The 24484-nt window shown below is 40.5% G+C and overlaps 1 protein-coding gene across 1 annotated transcript in view; it reads left to right on the forward strand.

The window, feature by feature from the left end:
• Positions 1-24484, forward strand: part of HPN (hepsin) — a 925289-nt gene that overhangs the window by 887871 nt on the left and 12934 nt on the right. The window contains exons 11-12 of the mRNA XM_044080457.1: positions 20544-20686; positions 21648-21812. Of these exons, the coding sequence (XP_043936392.1) occupies positions 20544-20686; positions 21648-21812 (308 nt within the window). The remainder of the gene's footprint in view (positions 1-20543; positions 20687-21647; positions 21813-24484) is intronic.

A 24484-nucleotide genomic window follows, 5' to 3' on the forward strand; every position in this document is an offset into this window, starting at 1 on the left:
CATGTGCTCCCACAATTGCCTCTGCTCCACTAAGCGACAGTTGGTTACTCAATGTTGTGGCGATAGCGGACACTGTTTGCCCCATTTGGTGTATGGCCTCTGACAATCGGCAGTGTACCTACCGATATACCTGGGAACCTATACCCACAGCACCACCATATGCTGATAGGCACATGTACTGTTCAGGTGTTGGCATTCCGTGTTCCGATAGCTGTTGTGTGTACAATGTTTGAGGGCTGCCTATGTAGGATTCACACATTGGGCCACCTATACATTACCATTTACAGGTGGTCGTGTTTGTGTGCCATCCATTTTACTGTGTGTGCAGGTGGAGTGGTGTGTCAGTCCTTAGGGGCCTACACTGTCAGAGTATGTGCTATATGTTCCCTCTTTGCCAAGGCATAGGCATATTGGGCATTCCTCCGTCTGCCTACTCGGGCTGGCACAGTGTGTTCATGGTCTGAATCCCTCTGTGCCTGTGATGGCCTTGGCAATTGCGATGGAACTATGAGGGCCTTCACCATTTTGTCCCTGCTGCAGCTGTTTCCACAGGATCATATTATGTAGCATGGCACATACTATGACGATGTGGGCACACGTGCCTGGAAAGTACTGCAAGGCTCCACCAGATGTGTCCAAGCACCGGAACCGTGATTTCAGCATCCCGAACACACACTCTATGATGATTCTGGTTTGTGCGTGTGCCTCATTATGGCATTCTTGCATGGGTGTGTGTGCATTTTTGATGGGAGTCATCATCCACGGCTCCAGTGCATAGCCAGCATCCCCCACAAGGTGTTCATGTGGGATGTCCCCCTGACAAATACCTGATACAGCTGTGAGGCATGCCAGATATGGGAGTCATGGTAGCTTCCAGGGCTGCCAGCACACACATCCATGACAATGCCCTGGGCATTGCACATGACCTGGCAGTTGATGGAGTGGAATCCCTTGCGGTTTATGTGGTGCCTACCATGCTCACCGGATGGTGACTTGATTTGTATGTGCGTGCAGTCTATTGCACCCAGTACCTCCAGGTAGTGTGCCACATGGTGGAAGTGATGCATATTGCTGGCCAACTCCTCCTGTGTTTGGGGGAAGTATATATGCTCATTGGCATGTGGTAACATGGCATCCAGGAACTGGTGTAGTACCATGGATGCTGATGCCTGTGAGATCCCCATTATATCTCCAGTTGGCCTTTGAAAGGTACCTGTGGCTAGTATTCGCAAGCTTACACATACCTTCATGTCCACTGGGATGGGTTCCCCTCTGTTGTTTCTGGTTCTCAGGCGTGGCTGGCACAGCTCTACTATGTGCTGTAGGATGTCCCTGTCCACCCTGTAATGCTCTACTATCTCCAGATCATGTAGCCCCTGGTAGGTTACCCTTGGTCTGAACACTCTTCTCCTCCTCTGGGGCCTGCAGTGGTTGTCGGCATCATCCTCCACAACACCGTCAGTCTCCAACACATGCTGATGAATCACAGCTATGGCAGCTCCCAACATGTACATTTTAAAAGTTCCCCCTGTGTTTACACCTATGGTGCAGTGTTTGGGAATACACAGGTGTGTGTAGGGTGCTTTCACACTTTATACTATTGTGCTGTGAACACCGATGATGTCACAGGGTGTGTATGTACGATCGTACCTACAGGGTATCTTATGTGTTTTACTACCAGAACTACTATTGTGGTGCCTTTGGTGTTGAATTTCATATGGCTGACGTGGATTACCTCTTGACCTTCCCTTTACATTTCTGCATGTTCCACCTACCATTTTCTGGCATGCATCCAGCAGCCTGCTTTCATTTGTACATTCCTAGACCTGGCATATCTTGCGTAATGTGTGCTATTGCCGGTCTACTGTCGGTTTGCTTTGCTCTGCTATGACAGATCTCCTATCTTTGCAATCCAATGCCTCCCCTCCTTTCTTTGCATTCCAATGCCTCCCCTATCCTGTTTTGCAGGTTTCTGTGAGCAGACTTGTCAGCTGCCGTCGATTGGCCGCCGTGAGTTGATTGGTGTTGATTGCTCATTAGTACTCCAATTACCCTACTTCGGCATTTCCTTCTTTTCTTCCCCTGACCTTCCTGTTTGTGCTATTGTTCGCAGCATGTGCATCTGCTTACTGGGTTTCGGGCACGTTTTCACACATGCGCTTTTGGGCACCATGTGTGCTCTCAGCTAAACGATTCTATACCTTCCTCCCCACCCCTGTCCTGCAGCTTTGCTTAGCAACGGCCTGGCCAGATTTGCATTGCTCCAATGTGCTTACTGCTACGGTGGCACACCCCTCTGTTGCTGTCATGTATCTCCTCTGAGCCACTCCTCAGTGTTATAGCACTGCGCCGTATGGTACAACCTTCATCCGGTGGGACATTTGCGATTCAGTATTATCTGCCTCATTTGCATGGCATTGACTACTAATTCATAGTTACCACGCCAAACACTGTCGCAGGCCCTTAGCAACCCTTGCACCTTGGTTGTGGTGTTCCATGCCTACCATTGTGTATTATGGTGTAAACCTGATTTGTATTACATTGCGATTTTATGACATTTTTATATAATTTCTTTATGTTCCAGTTTGCGCACACATGCCCTGCGGTTGTACTGTGTGTTACTGTGGACATGACATTAAATGTTTTTTAGGTGTTGTGCATCTTTTCTTATGCCATTGGCTGTGTGTTTTGCCACTGGCATATGTTAACTTTGTAATACATGAGTCTGGTCCACTTCCATAGCTCCGATGTTCTGTTTGGGAAAATGTAAACCGTGTTTTCTGGTTTACATTTCCGTGGGCTTACGCTACACCTGCACCACTTCATGAATCACTATCTGCCTTCATTTGCATGGTGCGACACTGCACATGGGGTGATTAGCATACCTATGCCGAGGGCTGCGCAGTTCTGGCGTACGCCGGTAGTGCACGTGGTATTGGATCGCACCTGAATTGCTCGACGGCCATATTTGGCGTTATTCTGCCTACGCTACGCCTGTGCCTGGCGCAAGCTTCATGGATCCCGGGGATGTTCTTTTCTGAATGGAGAGGTGACCTTTGGTTGGGGGAAAATATAACCCCCCCAGGAGAAATAATTAAAAAAAAGATTGAAGAAATGCATGGAAAGTAAGTGGAGAAAAGCTTTAATAATACTATTAACTTTAATAGGACATTTGGTACAGAATATAATTGTTTGTTATCAGATGAATTAAATATTGTTATTAAAAACTGGAACATCTGAAAAGGGAACTTAGAACTATTGAGTCAGTTATGTGACACCCACCTGTTTGTATACAGAAAAACCTGCTGGAAAGACAAGCAGGTGAGAACAAATTTAATTCCTGAAAAAAGACAAGAAGTTATGTAATTTGTAAACAATGTCCCCACATTTTAGAAAGTGAATTGATATATCTAACAGTCCTTGCTCAGTAATCAAATCAGACAGTGAAAATTGTAGGTCAGTATTGCCATTTGTTCCTGTATTGGGCATTTTTATTAGCAACATGGAACATATATTTCATAGCAGAATATATGAACACACTAATGATATAGGTTCATAGGTAGGTACTAGGCTATTGGCCCTAGGGCCTATATAAGCCTAGCCAACAAACGTACCCTGGCTTTCGCCACCCAAGAAAATTATTTTCCTGTGCCCCTGTCGAGCAGAGCCACAGAAGTGATCCCTGGGGTGAATTTCCCATTTCCCATCCAATCATCAAGATTTTTTTTGAAGAGTGTTAATGAGGAGCTCTGTTTAAAACAGGAAAATATTGCCCATTACAGCACACTATCTGCTGTACAACACACCCATGGTTGTTTCCATTTTTCCATTCTGTAAGTAATAAAAGTGAATTGGAGAGTAGGTGCTTGGGAGGAGCCTCTGTGGAGAGTAGGTGCTTGGGAGGAGCCACTGGAATATAGACAACATATTTGGCAGTTCAGGTTAATTCTCATCATCCTGCCAGGATTGAATGATTTACATCTATCACTGTTGTGTTGAAAATGAGAACAGGCAAATTGTGATTAAATACCTGTATATGTTTTTGAGATTTCACATAGTCTTATATGTCTGAAGAAAATTTGGAAGTTTGTTTTAAAGATTATACTCTTGATTGTAGTAATTGTGTATGATTGGTTGATTTATTATAGCATTTAATAGTCTGGTATAAAAATACATCTTAATAAAATGTTTGAATTTTATGTATTGTTCTGATGATGTCCAATGCTGATCATGAAGGATGAAAGTTCTCAACTTTTTATTAAAACATTAAAAGAATTAGCTCTTGTTGGTGGTGTTATTGTGAGACTCTGATGATGGAAGGTTAAATGGGGTGGATGTATGTGTTCTAAACTGTCAGTTTATTGGCAGAGTGAAATGCTTGGTACATTTATCAAAAGCACTCTTTCTTAAGTCCTGGACATGTCAAACTGAGGAGGATGAAATGCATGTGGGTTTGAGATTTTAATGCCTAAACATTTAGATATATAGAATGTTTCTGCATTAGAGATGGGACAGTGCATGTAAGTATTGGCAGGATAGGGTTGCAGGAAAGGCTGTTGAAGGAGATAGATTTAGTGTTGTGCACTAGCATTTAATTAAACCCACAGTAAAAATCCTGAAACCATGGAAAGGCATTTTCATCTCTGTGGTCAGCCTGGTAGCAATTGTTTGATGTATGCTGACAACCACTTAATCCTGAAACAAACAAACTCGGTATGTGAGAGATGTGATTAAACAATGAAATTGACTCATCACTCTCATATACTGACAAATCAAATGACAATCAGGGTGTCAGTGCACATACACATCATTTCCATCACTAAATTAGGTCTCAACACATAAACCCACATATGCAGAGGTACTTACAAGCAACTGAGCAAAATCTCAGAGACCTCTCATATGCTGCCCTCAGAAACTACTTGCAAACAAAATCAAGTCAACACTAACTACTACACACAAATGCATGACACAGTCTCCTTTTAAGCAAGCCCCTATGGTAAGTCGCACCACATTTAAACATTTTGGTCATAACAGACTCCATCGTAAGACACAAGGATGCACCCCACACCAGGATGGATAAAGAGAGGGTTGCAGACAGTTGCTTGTCGGAGGCCAGGATTTGCTAGATCATGTAGGGACTCAGTTCACTCAACCACAAGTACCAGTGTGACTCAGTCATAGTCCACGTGGGTGTGAATGATCTGAGATGTACCTCCCTGGACTATGTGAAGAGCGACATGATGGATCTGCCTGAATAGGTGTTGCAGGCAGGTATGAACCTCACAGTGAGCAGCATTCTATCCTCACCAAGAAAGATATCACAATACAAACAAAAAAAAGATTGACTTCAAAAATTGACTTTGCTACTGGTGTCATTCCAAGGGAATCCATTGTTCGTCAGCTTGGGATGACATAAATGACAGACCATACTGCTTTGCTTGAGATAGTCTGCAGCTGTCCCTGCTAGACTTTCAAATACTGGCAAAAGCATTAGCCACCCCCAAAGTGCCTTTTTTAGGCAGTGCCAAACAAACAGACCTATCAACATAAATACTTCTAATGCCAGGCTAGAGGTACTACTATTCTGAGCTAGAAGTCTTAACAAGAAAATACACACCCTAGAAGCTTTCCTTACCATAGAGAATGCTGGTGTCTGTGCAGTTACAGAGATGTGGTTCAAGGATGTGGAAAATACCCTGGGAGTGCAAGGGCTACAATGTCTATCACACATTCAGGCCACCCTTTGAAAAGGAAAAAAAATGAAAGGAGGAGGTGTTTCCATTCACATAAAAAACAATCAAAGCACAAGACTGATTAAGCAGGATGGCTCACTTGAGCTGCTCCATGTCCAGCTGACCATAGGCCAAATCCCTCACCATATCTTCACTAGTTGCAGGTCCCCAATAATGAACCATGAAAACCATTCCATATATCTGAAGTTACTAGAATCACTTGCCATTCGTCCCAACACACTACTCGTGGATGATTTTAACCACCACTCCATAAACTGGGAGACATGCATGACCTCTGTCATGCAGCTTCAAAGATTCCTGGACTCTGTCAATACAAATGCTCTGGAATAGCTGGTCTGCACTCCCACTAGGGGCTGAAATATCCTTGACATACTACTCACAAACATGGGGGAGTGTCGATCACCCCTCCCAGCGTACTGTCCACATTATTAGTATCAGATCGTAAATCTGCCTCCTTTGAAATAAATGTAATGGTAGAACCCTCATCAAACACGAAAACCCTAAACATTTTTTCTAAGGCAAATTAACTTCTATTAAATGATAGCACAAGTAATTTTAAAGTCCCTCTAACCCCCAAAAAGAAGAAAACATATGCAGAAGTGTACTTAAATGCCCTGTACAACCACATAAATGACTGCATAGAAACTCAGTACCTGATCAAACTAAACCCAGGTCTAGCTGGAAAAACAAGTCACCCTTTTGGTTTCCTGGTATAAATAGATTATACAACAGAAGAAAGAAACTCCTGTCTAGAAGCAAGTGGGAGAGTGCACAAAAAAAAATCCTCCATTAGTCTCAGCAGGCAAATCAAGCAACTAGCCATGTCCTCAAAAGCTAAACAAGACTAAAATAGCCTCCCAAGTAAGGGATAACCATAGAGGATTTTTAAGTTATCTTACGGGAAACACTCAACAATAAGTTGAGTTGGCTGTAAATGGCATGGACTGTAGTCATTCAGAAGAAATAGCAAACCTGCTGGTTGATAAGTTCAGCTCAGATTTCACCTCGTCATCATGTTCAGCCACTCCCCATTAAACACTCCTACCATTTCTTTGGTTGTTATCAGAGAGGAATGGGTCATTAATGCACTCTCTAAAACTAGAAACACAGCTTTGATGTGTCCTGATGGAATCCCAGGGTGCCTATTAAATAGCTTGAAACATGACCCGGTGGACCCACTAAGATCTCTGTTTAACCAAAGTCTCCAAACAGGCTTTGTCCCAGTAGAGTGGAAGACAGTAATAGTCATGCCTCTGCACAAGGGGGGAACATCTGTGAAACCAGGAAACTACTGACCTATAAGTCTGATTAGCCTGTTATGCAAGGCTATGGAAAGGAAAATCTTAGACCTGATTAACAACAACATAGGAAATGTCCAGACTCTAGACCCAACCCAGTTCAGCTTCATCAAGGCAGGTCCTCCCTGCTCATTCTGGTGAACTTCTTTGAGAAGGTCACCAAGGCCATGGATGAGAGTAGCACAGTGTATAACATCTACCTTGACCTGGACAAGGCATTTGACCCAATACCCTACTCAGGTATTATAAATAAATTCACAAAACTGGGCACAGGCCTCATTGCCTTTGTCTGTATTAAATATTGTGATTAATTTTCTTTACACTGTGTTTTAGTTGTATTCTGCTTTTAATTGCATATTTAAACTAAGAAAGACACCACAGCTGTGTCTCTTGTGAGTCACACAGAAATTAGAACAGGTTAATTAAGGTTATTTACCTGTGAACTATGAAGCTGTGGCGCTAGGAACTAAACCTTCTATTTAAGGGGTAAAATAAAACATTTTAAGGCTTTACTGGAAAAGCTTACCCAAACTCTGGGGTTTGTGTGTTTTAGCTTTCTTGCATTTTGTATTGCTTAATTGCCTTCTTCTATTTTGTATATTATGTTTTTTTTCTTTGCACTATGTTTTACTTGTATTCTACATTTAATTGTATATTTAAACTTGAAAAGAGACCAAAGCTTAGTTGCACAGAAATTAAATAGGTCAATTAAGGTTAATAATATCTGAACTGAGGGTAAAGCTAGGAACTAAACTTTCTATTTAAGGGGTAAAATAAAACATTTCAAGGCTTTACTGGAAAAGTTCACACAGACTCTGACGCAACTTGCTGAGAGGGAAAGTTTGTTTTGCTTTCTTGCATTTTGTATTGTTTCATTGCCTTTTTCTGTTTTGTATATTGTGACTTATTTTCTTTACACTGTGTTTTACTTGTTTTCTGCTTTTAGTTGCATATTTAAACTATGAATGAGACCACAGTTGTGTCTCCTGTGAGTTGCACAAAAATTAAATTTTTCCTCATCCTCTCATCCTGGTGCTGTTGTGTTTTTAAACTCCTTTCGAGTTGCCTGTCCCTTATGTTAATTTGATCACATTTCTTTTTCCCTCTCCTGTTTTATTGGCTATTGTAAGCAAATTTTTTTTTTGTGAAATGACTGGCCCTCAGCTATTTAAATTTATTGGCCATCCCACTGTTTTCCATACAACCAGAATACAAAGTGCCCACCCCTTCGAGTCTATCTTGCTCTTTTAAAATTAGTGGGTCTTCACTTAGATAGCTAAAGCATGTTACCCTTTCTTTTATATCTAACTGCTTAGTGCACACTGTATATTAACCCATTTTTCCATCATACCTTTAAAATCTGCAACATCTGTTCCAAAAGCACCATTTATTGGAGAGCCCACATTATGCTTTTCAGCAGTCATCTTGGAATTAGTGCTTCTGTTTTGCTGTTGGTGAGAGGAGGAGCATATGGACATCATTTCCTGGAGACTGCTGATCACTGGAAAGCCTAATAACTGCTTCAAATGTCCCAGTTTGGAATTGTTGCTTACATTTTGCTTCTGGTGAGAAAATGAGCAAAAAACATTGATTCCTGATTGTTTCTGGTTGGACAGTGAGGGTCTGTGTCTGACCTTCTTGAAAGGTCTGGTTGCTATTCATGGCATCTACCAGGAAAAGGCTACAACAAGCCTGCAGAGTCTTGCATCATCTGTGACAAGACAGTGAATCACCAAACAGCCTGTGGCCTGCTTCTCATCTTGGTATTGGTGCTACTGTTTTGCTTCTGGTGAGAGAAGAAGCAAAGCAGCATTGCATCTCAGCCACATGAAACTGTGGTATGACCAGCACTAGTAGTAGCCAGGCAGTAGCCATTCAGCTGTTTACCCTCTTTTCATCATTCTTGACAAGCTAATTCTTTCTTTCTTTTCAGTAAGTACTGCTTGATTTTCTTCCAACTTCAGAATATCTGCCTAAATGCTTCATCTGTAAATGATCAGGGTCTGCTTATTAGTTTCTTATCAAGTGTTTGACAGTATCATGCATAGATGCAGACACCATAAGATGGCATTTTTCCTTTAAATGCCCCATTGAAATTTCACCAATACCTAGTTGCACACAGGACAACTAGCTTGCGGTGATGAGCACTGCCCCCAGAGTTACAAACCAGATAATCCTGACATTGCCTTATATTCTAAGTTCAAGTGTCTAATCAGTAAAGAAGGGTCTTTTGCCATGGATATGAACTTTCCTACTATCTCTGTCACCAGCTTGGTGGATATGGGCATGCTGAAACAATGTAGAAATTATTTACTGACAACCAGTTAATTCTCAAACAGACTGATATGTATGTGAGAGATGTATTTACACAATGTCACTGTACATAAAGTTCTCACTTAAAAGTACTTCTAATGTCAATAAGGTTGTCAGTAGTGCACACGCTGCACTCATGACACACCTTTCAAAGTAGACACATAGACCCACATATATTCAGGCACTTAAATGCAACCTTCCTAAACTCCAAAGACCTACTGAATGAAGTACACATAACAAACACCCTCAACAACCCCAACTGTACTCTTTCAAAACAACACCCACTTTAACACATATAGCCACAGCTCATGGAGCCTCTACTTCAAGCCCATAAGACAAGCCACCACACAATCCAACATTATGGTGATTGGAGACTCCATTGTGAGAGACACTTTTGTCCATCTCACCAGACTGGGTATGGAAAAAGTCACAGTCAGTTGCTTATAAGAGGCCATGATTCACCACATTATGCATGCACTCAAGTCATTGGGCCACAAGTACCAGTATGACTCAGTCATAGTCCATGTGGGTGTAAATGAACTGAGACGTACCTCCCTAGACTATATGGAGAGAGACATTGAAATATGTGTCCTAGGATGATATTGAACCTGGCATTGAGCAGCATTTTACCTTCTCCAAGGATGATGCCACAATGCAAACAAAAGATAGGTTTGTAGGTTCATAGGTTGGTACTAGGCCTATACAAGCCTAGCCATAAAAATTCCCTGGCTGACTGACTTACTTTCTGGTGTCATTCTAAAGGGGGTGCAAAACTTGTCAGCATGGAAGGAGACAGTCAGCAGAGCACGCTGCTTTGGTCTGCACCTCTCCCCTCTAGGTTTTTGAATATTAGCTAAAACAATGTTTTCCCCCAGTGTGCCTTTTTTAGGCAATGAGAAACAGAAAGTACTTCCAACATAGCAAATCAAATCCAAGAAAATATAAAGGTGTTACTGCTCAATGCTAGGAGTCTAAACAAAAAACTGAACTCCCTAGAAGCTCTCCTCAATACTGAAGCCTGTTCTGTCAATGAGACATGGTTAAAAGCTGCAGAGAGCAGACCAACAGTGCAAGGTTATAATGCCTTCCCCACATTTAGACCAGTTGCTACACAGACAGGGACTAAAGGTGGAGGTGTCTTGATTTACATGAAAAATAAACATACATCAAGGCTGCTCAAACAAGACAAACACTTGAGCTTCTCCCCATTCAAATTGCCATAGGCAAAATCCTGTACCACTTCCTTGCAAGATATAGATCACCTCTGTGACCCAGGAAACCTATGTCATGTATTTAAAGATTTGAACTTGTTGGAAACGCTCACCATCCAACTCAATACCATATTTATGGGTGACTTTAATTACTCAACTATTAACTTAGACTTATATATGACACCAAACATACAGGCAGAAAGACATCTGAATTTTGTCAACAGAAACTCCCTTATAGGGTCATAGGTTCATAGGTTGGTACTAGGCTATCAGCCCTAGGGCCTATACAAGCCTAGCCATAACAATTTCCTGGCTATTTCTTCCCACACTATTTACTTCCCTGGACCCCTGTCTAGCAGGGCGACTGATGTGATCCCCAGGGTGAATTTCCTTTCTCCCATCCAATCGTCAAGGTTCCTTTTGAAGAGGACCAAAGAGGCACTCTGCTTGACATGTATGGGCAATCTATTCCAGAGTCTGGGGAGTCTCTTGGTCAGGAACCTATCCCTTCAGCATGTTTTGTTTATTGTGATGACAAGGTTTAGATCCCTGGAGCGTGTGGCTCTGAGGGTTTGGGATTTCTTTAAGTGTAGCATGTCCAACAGCTCTGGGTTTGACATGGCCTTGTATGTTAAGCAAAGATCGCCTCTGAGTAGACGATATGTGACAGAGTATAGCTGGAGTTTTTTAAGGCGGTCAGCGTAGGGCATCTGCTTTAGGCCTGTGATTCTTTTAGTGAGGTATTTCTGTGGCCTTTCCAGTTGTTGCAGATGTCTTGAGAGGTACATACCAAACGGGGCATTGTATTCTATAATGGGTCTAATGAGGGATGAGTACAGTGGGACAATGACCTCCTTTTTTCTGGATGAAAAGCCCTTAGTGATGAGGTGTGCCACATAGAAGGATTTCCTGACTGTTGTGGTGATGTGGTTATCGAAGGTAAGACCACTGTCCACCTGTGTCCCTAAGTCTCTTATCAAACTTTCAGTGTTCAGTGTACTGCCACCTATATGGTAATTCACGGATACATGTTTTTTCCCAAAGGGGATAACTATACATTTTTTGGCATTGAGCTTGAGCCCATGGCTCTGGCACCAAGCATCTGTTTCTGTAAGGCCCTTTTGTAGAGTATCCACATCATTTGGGGATTCAATAATGGCTCCCAGTTTGCAGTCATCTGCAAACTTTGTTATCCAGAGTCCCTTAGTGTTGACCTGTACTTCAGAGAAGTAGATGGACCATGTTCCTCACAAAATCTCACCAAGACAACACTGATATATAGACTCTATTTATATAGCATATATCATGGACAGAAGTGAGTCAAAAACAAAAAAAAGATAGCTGGCACAAGTCCCAAGATAAAAAAGTGCCCAGTCCTGGTAGGCACACTGGTGCCAAGACTGGAAAAAATGACAGTGTAGAATCCTCAAAGTCTGGTAACATTCCTACAATGGTGCAAGGCCAGGCCCAGGGGGAGAATGGCCCCCCCAGTTGTAGAAGGAAGTAGCAGTTCACAAATATCACAAAAACTGATAGGCCAAGGAAGAGGATAAGAAAGAAATTATGTATTGTTACTATTATGCAAAAAGCCCAGAATTTCCAGGCAGAGGATATACAAAGAGATTAAAAGATAAATTAGAGAAAAAAAAATACTTTCACAGGAAAAACTGTCAGAAGCTTCAGATAAAAATGTGTGTTCATTAATGCAACATATTTTTCAGAAACAGTATATAGATCAAGAAACGTTGATCTGTTTGGAAAAAGAAGCATCTGAGGAAGTGTGAAAATGTAAACAATAAAACCTAGACATTTTTTAAAAGTATAAAAAAGAAATATGGACATAGGAAAGAAAGAGAGATATGATATGGTGCAATATTTATGCAAAGGAGAAAGCCACGTTAATTAGTATAGAGAAGGCAGCCACAAATATATTCAAAGAGAAATACAGGCAAAGGCAGCCAGATATGGAAAATTTCACAATAAAAATGAATATCGTAAAAATAGAATGTGGAAAAGAAGATTAGTAAAGCAGAAGTTAAAGAAACAGAAGTTGAAGTTATGGAGTGTCTGAGAAGTGATGGATTTAATGTAGAAAATCCAACATAGACTACATTACAGCATGACGAAGAGAGTGTCCAAAGTGAGGAGAAGCAAGTAGACCAGGAGACATCTGAAGAAGAAATATGGACATGGGAAAGAAAAAGAGATTTAAAATGGTGTAATATTTATCCAAAGGAGAAAGCAAAACCAACCAGTACAAAAAAAAAAAAACACAGCACCAGAGATATTTGAAGAGAAATACAGGTTAAGGAATCTGGATATGGAAAACTTTACAATACAAAAAATAAGAAGACATAGAGGAAAAGTAGAGAAGGAGATCAGTAATGGAGAAGTTAAAGAAACAGAAACTGAGGTTTTGGAGCACCTGCAAAGTGAAGGATTCAGTGTAGAAAATTTAATTCAGAAAGCACCACAATAGGATAGAGCAATGGATATCCAAATTATGGGAAAACCATTGGAACAGGAAGCAATTGGTCAGGTGCCATATTAAGACATATTGGAGCCTTCCACAGAAAACCAGTATAAATGTTCACTTGAAGCTAGTCAGCAAGGGAACGAACAGGCGACTTTGGAAACTGATGCAGTCAATGCTGGGGAGTGATAGGCCAGTGAGTTCCCATATGACAGAGCAAAGGATGTCACAGGATGAAATTGAAGAGAAAGTGCCATAGGAAGATGGTATAGAACTTTCTACAGAATGCCCACAAGAAGTGGAAAACAAAGGTTGTGCCCTCAGTCTGGAAGAAAATGAACTAAGGGAAGAGTTGCTTGATTTAATGGGCATAGATATATTAAAATCAATGAAAGAAATAGACTGCAGAAGGTCAATAAAACTCCAAAAGTCAGAGGTCTGATAAAACAAATGAACACAGTAATTAGGACTGCCCATAGAGATCCATGTGATATAACAGAAGTAAACAGGATATGTTACTGTGCAGCTAAATTAATAACTGATGAAGTTATACCACAAGAACACAGGGTAGTGAGGGAAAGGAAGTTTAGAAATCAAATACTATCATGGAAGTATGGAATGGAGAAAAATGTAAAGCAATTCAGAAAAGAAGTGTCACTGTTAGAAGACTATAGAAGAGGGAATAGATCAGCAAAAATGCTAAGAAAGATAGATGTGATAAAAGCAGTGCGCAGTATTAGAACAGACCAGGATCTAGAAGCACTATCGCAAATAAATTAAAAATTTCAGCACAGGTGAAAAAATGTAGATGATACACAGATAAATATAAAGGAAAAGTTCTAAATAAGCAGTTTAGTGATGACCCAAAAAAGTTTTATAGAGAACTGGGAAACATGGTAAAAGGAATTGAGAGACCACCAAAAAAAGAAGAAATAGATGCATTACGATCCATTGGAGCACAACAACGATGCTAAATGAATAAAAGAAGTAAAAGAAAGAATAAGAAGTTTAATGGTACAGGATATGAAATGGGATGAAATAACAGCCAGAGAGATTGAAACAAAGTTAAGAAAAGCCTCAAGTTGGAAAACACCAGGCCCAGATGCAGTACCTAACTTTTGGTTAAAAGTGTTAACATATTTGCATGAAGACCTAGCCATGAGTAAGAACTATTTATATGCACACCCCAAGCAGACACCAGTCTGGCTAACAACAGGTAAAACAATGCTCCTACTTAAGATTGAACCTGCAAGCTATCCCAAAAATTATAGACCAATAACTTGCCTTCCAACGATGTATAAACTATACATGGGAACTGATGCCAGCAGAGTTTATAGTTATTTAGAAGAAAACTCAATTATGGCAATAGTATAAAAGGGCAATAAAAAGTCATATGGAACAAAGGATCATTTGTTGTTAAATAAAGTCATAGTGGAGAACTGTAAAAGGGGGAAGAATCTAAGTATGGCATGGACTGACTACAAAAAAACATTTGATAGTATCCCACATTCATGGATAAAAGAGTACTTAAAATGTATAAAATACACCCTACACTGATCGACTACTTTACAGAGACCATGAAACAATGGTAGACCACTTTGCAATTAAACCATTATAAAGGACAGATTACAATCCTAGGGATAAAAATTCAAAGGGGGATATTCCAGTGTGACTCTCTGTCACCATTGCTATTCTGCCTTGCCCTTAACCCACTAAGCTGCCTACTTAACAACTTAGGCCATGGCTATAATGTGTCTCCTAGAAAACAAGTCAAAAGACTTCTCATCTTCTCTTTGTCAATGATTTAAAACTGTATAGCTCATCAGATGAGGAACTGAAAGCACAGCTGCAGGTTGTTAAAACTTTTTCAGGTGATATTAGAATGTCATTTGGTCTTGATAAATGTCAAAAAGCAACCTTTAAAGCCTGAAAACTACAGCACCAGTAAAACTTTAGTTTGGGACAAGAATGTAATATAAAAGAACTTGAGCAAGAGGGAGTGTATAAATACTTGGGAAATGATGAAGGATCAGCAATAAAACATGAACAAATGCAAATAAAACTTAGTAAGGAATACTTCAGAAGACTTAAATTAATCCTGAAAACAGCATTGACGTCTAGGAACAAAATCCAAGCTATAAACCAATTTGCTCTTCCTGTCCTAACTTACAGTTTTGGAGTGACTGATTGCCCCCAAAATGTGTTGGATAAATTAAATATTAAAACAAGAAGGATGCTTCCTGCTCACCAAATGATCTATAAAAATCAGTGCATACCAAGATTATATATTCCCATTCCGAAGGAGGGATGGGCCTCCTTGAAACTGATTTCATGTACAGATCTGCAATCATGGGACTTCACACACAGTATCTGTTGACCTCACAAGACTCAAATGTAGTGAAAGTTTTGAAACACGAGGAGAATAAATTTATGATGACTTCTCTGCTTCACCTAGCAGAAGCATATCACCATCAAGCAGGAATGGAAATCAAACCAGAAGTAGATAAAATTCAGGCAGCAACTGAATGTGCCAAAATACAAAAGAAAGAGTATAAGGCAAAGGATCAGACGAAAAGGCAAGAAATGTGGAAAATGCATATAGTTGCAAATATAGAAAACTTCTGGAAGAACCTCATGTGGATCTGGAACAAACACAGGAATGGTTAAGGAGAGGTGAATTTAAGCCAAGAGATGAAAGGTTAATATTGGTGGCTCAAGATAGTGGGCTATGTACATGCTGGTTTATAAAGTTCATTGAACATGTGGGAGAAAACAGACAAATGTAGGTTTTGTAAAACTGAACTGGAAACAGTCACATACCTCGTTGCTGGTTGTGACATACTAATGGCAGAAAGACTGTATACTGAAAGGCGCAATAATGTGGTGAGACTGTAGCACTGGAGATTGTGCAAACATTATGGTTTTAAAGTGGCTGAAAAGCACTGGAAACATGAACCACCAAAGCATCATAGAAAATTATGAAGTCTACATCACTTGGGATCATACATTACCAACAATTCAAAAGACAGATGCTAGAAAACTGGACATAGTAGTCCAAGAAGAGAAGACAAAAGTAGCATTGATCATTGAAATTGCCACACTCAGTGGCTACAGTGTCAAGCATACAGAGAGACACAAGGTTACAAAATATCAGGTTCTGCAAGGAAAAACGAGAGCAATGTGGAAGAAGGATACCCATATAGTTCCAGTAGTAGTAGGAGCAATGGGTCTTATAAAAAAGAGTCTACCATCATATTTAGCTATGTTACCAATATATGTAACTCCATACAAACTGCAGGAGAAGTCATTGCTGGGTACGTCGTGGGTGCTACAAAGAGCACTTTTGGCTGACATCAAGGAGTGAAACAATACTAATTTCATGAACCTTAATCATATTTTGACTTAGGAATGGGGTACATTCCCATCATGGTATTAGAAACCCAAAAGATTTGGAGAAATTAAAAAGCCAGAAGATATAGAAAACCTACTGGCCAACAGATTTAGCTCCAACTTTACAATGCCACCCCCAACCTTCCCTCAGAAAATGCCATCAAATATAACTCCCCCTTCTATTACTAGGGATCAGGTCCTTAATGCTGTCTCTAAGGCCAAGGACACTGCATCAATGAGCCCAGACAGTATCCCAGGATGCCTTCTAAATAACATGGAAAATGACCTATCAGGCCATCTGGAATTGCTTTTTAAACAAGCTGCATGCCTCATGAATTTACAGCAACAGTCATCCCTCCACACAAAGGTGGGATTCTATAGACCCTGGAAATTACAGACCCATAAGTCTCAGTAGTCACATATGCAAAGCCATGGAAAGAATTATTATGAAAATGATCAATAATGACATAGGAAACCTCCACACACTGACCCAACTCAGTTTATTTTCGTCAAGGGCAAGTTATGCCTACTCAACCTGGTGAACTTCTTTGAGAAGGTTACCAAAGCAATGGATGGGGGCAAAATGGTTCTCACTGCTTACTTTGACCCAACCAAGGCAGTTGACAAAATACCCCACTCAAGCATTGTTGACAAACTCATGAGGTTAGAAGCAGACCATAATGTCACCCAGTAACTAGCTAGCTGGCTCATAGACAGGACCCAGGAAGTTAGAATTGTGGAGTCCACATCTACAAAGAGGCCAGGTCATAAGTGGAGCATCTTAGGGATTGGTCCTGAGACTGTTCCTTTTTGGCATTTATTTCTCTGACGTCAAGGCCAATGTGGCCTCTGTCTGACTAAATTTGCAGATGATTGCAAATTAGGAGCTGTCATTGAATCCCCCACCAACACAAATATTCTCCAGGAAGGGCTGACACAGACCAACAACTGCTGTCAGAGACATGGGCCAAAATTGAATGCCAAGAAGTGCATAATCATATCCTACAGGAAGTCATCCACTCCTGGTAACTATCATATCGATAACACATACCCTAAGAGTTGACCAGTAGTCAGGGACTTGGAGACACATATAGACAGCAGTCTAGCCTTTGGCCATCTCATTTCTACAGTAGTGAAGAAATAATTCTATTTTCTGCAACTTATAAACAAAGATATAGCATCTAGGTCTAAGAAAGTCATTGATCCACTGTAGTCGGCATTCATCAGATCTGACATTGAGTACAATGCCCCCTTTGGTATGTATCTAACCAGGCATATCCAACAATTGGAATGTCCACAGAGGTTCCTCACTAAAAGAATACAGGGTGTAAGTAGCATGTCCTATGCAGACTGCCCCAAGACTCTTTCTCTGTATTCTGTCTCTTATGGGCTGTTGAGGGGAGATCTATACAAACAGGGCATTGTCAGACCCCACTCTGATGGACATCCTGCATATCCACAAAACCAACAGCACCGGAATTACCCATTATAAGGACATAAACCTTGCCTGTGATACAAACAGGACCTCTGGAGAGACAGGCATGTATGCCAGACATTACCCCTTCTCTGGAGCAGGTTCCCCATCCATGTGAAGCAGAGTTCTCCCTAACCCAATTCAAGTGTAACTTGGAAAGTCGGATGGTGAACAGGAAATACATCCCTAGTTTGGAAATTATGTATGTAATGGATACAGGCAGCCTGTAAATAGTTCATCACCCAGGCCCCTGCTTGTAAATGTTTCATCTCCCAAGCTCCTGCTTACACTTATCAAGGGTACCAGAACTTGTAAGAGATATGGGATGCATGGCTAAGTTTAAAAAGGCCCTTGTAGTCATTAACGTACTAAACACCTATGAATCTGTGAACCTATGTCACCAGATGGTTAGCCAAATGGCTCAGGGATAGGACACATATTATTTCAGTGCAGGAATCTACAGCCAGCAAGAGGCCAGTCACCAGTGGAGTACCACAAGGCTCAGTGCTAGGCACCCTCCTGTTTGTGATTTACTTCTCAGATGTCATGGTAAATGTAAATGACCTTGGCTGACTAAGTTTACTGATGACTGCAAGTTGGAGGCAATCAGAAAGGACTGATGCAGACTAATGATTGGATTCAGAGCCATGGCCTCTAAGAACTGCATAATAATACCCTTTGGGTGAATTAAATACCCCTGCAAATTACAAAATTGATGGTGCCCCTTTAAGAATGGACCCCGAGGTGAGAGATCTAGGTACTCAGGTAGATAGTAATCTGAACTTTGACCACCATGTGCCGACAGAAATGAGGACATCCTTCTATGTGGATCAGTTTATTAGTAAGAGCATGGCAACCAGATCTAAGGATGTCATAGTACCACTGTATGTGGCCTTCATCAGACCAATAATCGAGTGTAATGCACCCTTTGGTATGTACCTCACAAGGCACTGGCAACATCCTTGGAGGTTTCTCACCAAAAAAATACAGGGTATAACAAACATGTCATATGCAGACCGATTAAAGCCCTATCATTGTATTCAGTTTCCTACCTATTACTGAAGGGTAATATGTGCCTGACCTACAAGGCAGTCTCTGACCCAGCCCTGAGGAAAATGTTGCATAGTTGCAAAAATAACATCATGAAGGTTCCACACTCCAAGGATCTAAACCTGATCTCTCACACAAATAGATCATGTTGAAGAGACAGATATGTGTCCCAGAGACCAGAGATTGCCCTAGCCTTTTCACATGAAGCAGAGCCATTCCTTGAGCATCTTCAAGCACAGTCTGGACCTATGGATGGGAAATTGCAAACTCACTCCTGGAGTGGCATCCATGTTCCTTATGGACAGAGACAGCCTGCAAAAACTGTCAAAATCCTGCTTAATGACCCCTGTTATCTTTCCCCTGGGGATAGAAAATTTGGTCAAATCTTGGTAAAACTAGCTAAGTGTTAGCTTAGTAATCATCTGTTAACTTATGAACGTATATGTGGTGCTGTATATGATGTGTCTGAGTGTCTTTATTAGTTGTAGTATTATGGAATGGGGTTTTGCTAAGGTAAAGTATAGGACTGAGTTTAGGTCCAGAGGCAGGGTTATGTTTATAACACATTAATAACGTGGAGCAGAGACTTGAAGCCCACCCCCTTTCCAGTACTTATTTGTACTAAAACTAAGTCAACAGACATATACATCTTTTACCTAATAAAACCAGTGCAGATTATTATTTGATAGATTTATTCTATAATTTGTTGTGAAAAAAAAAATGTCCGATTGGTTATGAGACAGTATGTGATTATTAAGATAGCAAACTGAATGATGATATGATGTTTGATGAATGTTTCTAATCATTCATATATTGGTGGATATAAGGGAAGTCAACTCTATGACATCAGCACATCACACTATGGGAAAGATACTGGTATAAATCTTAAGAGAAAATAATATCTGTTGTGGTGGGATCACAAGTAGAATGGTTCACAGACAAATAATCATTTGACCATGGAATGTACATAGTCCACTCCATTTCTAATGAGGTATTTCAAGGCATTAGGAGAAGTGTGAATAAAAAATGAAGATGGTCAAAGGCAATTGCAGAGTGGTGCATGCAGTAGATGGTCATATTTGAAACAGTAGCCTTCTTCGCTCAGCATCTATGCATTTTGAAGTGTTTCCAAATGAGTGTTGTGTGTATTCTTATTTTTCCCACTTGCAGTCATAGCCAGAAACTTCAGTGATCAGGTTAATCTTCCATTTCCCTCACCCAAGTATGACCTTCTCCATCTCAAAGAGTATATTGATAGAATGGTTGACAATGTTCCTGTTTATCTAAATATTTGCTCATTTTTTGTACTACAATATAACAGAGAGTTTTACAAAACTATGAAAAAACATATCATTTTGAAATATCATGGCACATCTTTGTGAATGAAAACATGCAGGAATTTAAAGCTTTGAACTTCAGAATATGATGATCAGTCTTGAGTCATTGCACAGTTTACATAAATTATGTGATCTGATTAATCCAGACTTTATTTAATAGTGAGGAAGACTGTGGTGCAGTGATGAAATTTAATGTTCTTTTTTTCTGAGACCGCTGTAAGACTGGCTTATTTTCTCTGGACAGGTCAACAGGCAGATACCCTTCAGGAAGCCAGTGTGCCCATTATCAGCAGTTCTTTGTGTAAGAGTCCAGAGTTTTATGGGAACCAAGTTTCTTCCAAGATGTTCTGTGCTGGCTTTTCAGAAGGGAGGATTGATGCATGTCAGGTAAGACTACATTTCATACAGCGGCCTGCTGACAATGTCATGCCACATCTGATTGCAGATTATGAAGTTCATAGGCACTTGAGCAGTTTTTTTGAGTTACTACAATGAATTTTTCAAATGCAGTTATGTTTTAATTTAAAAATGTATAAAAAGTCTACAGAATTATTGTGTATTTTTAACAATTTATGCAACAGCTATAATTTTTGTTACAACTTTCACTACAAAAGACATGCCTGTATAACCTCTGTAAAACATACATGTAAGCTTGATATTTTGGTAAGGTAGCATAAGTCACATGGTTACCTTAACTCCACACAAAGTAAGCTTTCTAAACATTGTAGTCAGAATCATTCATCTCATAATAATTAAAGGCAAGAAGATTTCATGTGAATTACATATTAAGCATTTCTAGGAAACTTTGATCTGGTACTAAATATCTGGTTTTGACTTCTAAGTTGTAAGTTGCCATCTGATTTACTGACCTATTATATATGCAAAGGGCTGCATCCATGTTTAATACTGTCTAAATATTAACCATAAAACTGAATGCATAGCTAATAAAGGAATTGTGGAAATGCTGCAATGGAAAATTACAGACTATAGCCTCCCTCCATGTTCTAGCCAAACAATGTTGTTATGTAAAGAAGTTTATAAGATAAGTACCTTTAAATACTCAAGCTCCCACAACCCCAGCAGGATTATAACTTTGCACTTTTTTTTGTAGTTTCCATACTCAGACTGATTGACTGAGTACCTGTCTTATTCATTCTCATGCCTTGGATGAAGGCATTATTTATTATAGGTACCATTTTAAATCCTATGCTTCATTAGTAACCATTCTTCTCTAACTGTAAAGAACCAGTTGGCCATGCCAAGGTCAGTCTGACATCATGCTTTTAGTGGGACATGCTTAGCTAGAATAATGTATTTTATTTATATTCTTTCTGTGTGTTTTTAACAGGGAGATAGTGGTGGTCCTTTTGTTTGTGAAGACAATCTTTCCAAAACCTCACGTTGGCGGTTATGTGGTGTTGTAAGCTGGGGCACAGGCTGTGCATTGCCAAATAAGCCAGGTGTATACACCAATGTCCAGGTGTTTCACCCATGGATACACAAAGCCATAAAGGTGAGAGCATTTCTTCAATTAGCTTTAAATATCATCCTGATTTAAGAAGAATCTTACATTACCTAATACAGTATGCTTAATTTTGCAGGTGTTACAAGGACATTAGGTTATGCTAACAGGTAGTACAGCAAAGCTGTATTATAAACTTAAGTACATTAGGTCATGCTAATTAGTACTGTATAGCAAAACTGTGTTATAAATTCCTATTACATTATGTGGTATTTTGAGGGTAGTAGTATAGCACTTATTTATTTTGTTATTAAACACATTTAAAACTAAAAATATATGGTGTGTGTGTGTGTGTGTGTGTGTGTGTGTGTGTGTGTGTGTGTGTGTGTGTGTGTGTGGGTGTGTGTGTGTGTGTGTGCATATATGTGTACATTAAGTGCAAGGTCAAGCCTGCTTCTCCAGACACAGGAACATGTACTGTGAATGTAAAAGTACTTCACTGTAGTAAAACCAAACTGAACCTGTGAAAGGAATCACTATACAGACATTTGTGCCTTAACCCACTACATAACATAAATGTGTGAACCAGAATACTGCAGTAAGGCCAGAAGTCAGGTGTAATTGTAATAGAGTGTTGAAGTCCCCAATAAAGCACAAGGACCCCATACAGTGTACATAAATATGAATCATGGATACCAGGCATACATATAAGGTGTAATGAATAATATCTCAATGCCAAAAATGAATTATAATGCAAAGTCTAATGTAAGGAATGCTAAGCATTGCACAGGCCAACTTAGGAGGTGTAAGCAATGTGTAGGGCAGCTAACTCACTGTGCCCAGTGTTATACCCCTTTAAACAATGCCAACCCTAGGTAAGCAGGTCTGCCCATAGCCCAGCCTGTTCAAAACCAGCCAATCATGGAATACTGAGGGAAATCGGCCCTACTTAAACCCAAGAGGTGGGAATACATTTCATAACTGGTTGTAGCTTCCCCTTGCAGGCACAATGACAGTAAGGGGAGAAGGTGTGCACTTTCGGGTACAGTGCTGGTGCATCCAGGAGTCCAAGGTCATGGCAGGACTCCTTGTCAAAGACCATGATCAGAGACTGCTGGAGGGCCAGTACCAGGGCTCCAAATATAAGGCGGAGGCCTGGGACCATTTTGCCCGCAACCTCACCAGTGCCACTGGCACACCCCAAACTGGTGAGCTGGTCAGGGATCACTATGCCGACCTGAAGCGGCGTAAGGGGGACCTCTTGGAGGAGTGGCTCCAAGAGGCTAGAACAGCAGGGGATGTTCCAGTCGTGTGTAAGTATCACCACACTATGTGTGTAATAATTGCCATCTCAGGTATATCATGGATAGGTATGGCTAAATATTCCTCTTATGTCCCCCACAGCTGCAATGGAGTGGGCCGAGAATCAGGAGGCCCACGTCAGTTGCCTGGCGAGGTTGTGATGCAAGGCAGTTCAGTCATACTCATGCATTAACTGTCATACAAAATAAAACTAAAAGTATTAGTAAATTAATTTCCTGTATAAAACCTGTATTGTTCAAGGCAAGTACTGCATACACTACAGAATATGGCAGGAAGAGTCTCATATTGTTTGTATGTCAATAGAAGTGTAATAGCCTGACAACAAAGGTCTAACTGCTGGACTGCATGTCTATACTCTGGTATCATATGGTAATGTAGATTAGCAAGCATGTAATAGTACTGTAGTATTAAGCACTGTTACCCACACTGTGCACCATAAGTTGAATGTGTAGGAATGCCTGTATATGACAGGTGTAATCTCCAGAGGCCATTTAGTACAACTGAGAGACACATAGACAGAAAACAGGGAAAAAGCAAACAACAAAACCTGAATAGCACATGCAACTGAGATGTGAACTATTGTTTTTTTAGCACACACAGCCATGGTTCGAATCCTGCCAGTGGTAGTACTCTGCATACAGAATCATACCCCACAACTGCACAGAAATGTCCAGAATGTCCAGTAAAGTGGCCCATATCTGTTGCCTATCAACTTGTTCCCCTGGGAAATCAGTGGGATGATCCCAGACATATAGGCAGCAAACAGGAAATACAACTGAGTGACACACATCTATGAAAATAAAGCTGGAACACTGGCAACTCCACAATAGCTTATGAGACTAAGAAGCCATGTATGTCCCATGTTCACCCTAACTTGTCAAGCTGTGGTCAGAATGTGTACTGTAACAGAGTGAGATGTATGGGCATAATACGAATGTGTAATCTGGAAGTTTGTGTGGCAACAGTCAGGTAGTGTTAACAAACATTGCTCCCACAGGTACATCGGATAGCAACACTGTGCAGAGAAATACAGACCATTATAACCTGTACTAGTACTGTTCACTCTGGAATTGTAGGGAATTGTGTGTTGTAGTTTCTCTGAATAATAAAGTATCACTGGTCACTGTCACCCACACTGTGCTACATAATATAACTGTGTAGCAAAGCATGTATATGTGTGTGCCAGGTCACTAAAGGTGGAAGAGGGCAATATTCTAGATATGTCCCTGCACACCAGCATGTAGTCAACACATGGCCAGAGTCTGTGCAAAAAGAGTTGGATAGCTATGTGTACAACATCAACCCAGAATCTGGGAGTATGTGTAGAAACAGTTAGTGTTAACAAACAGTCCCTCCACAGGTATACCAGGTAAGAGGTGTATACTGCAGGTAAAACCAGT

This window comes from Protopterus annectens, chromosome 8.part0 (genome assembly GCF_019279795.1).
Source record: "Protopterus annectens isolate FY-2018-M chromosome 8.part0, PAN1.0, whole genome shotgun sequence".
Taxonomy (NCBI): domain Eukaryota; kingdom Metazoa; phylum Chordata; order Ceratodontiformes; family Protopteridae; genus Protopterus; species Protopterus annectens.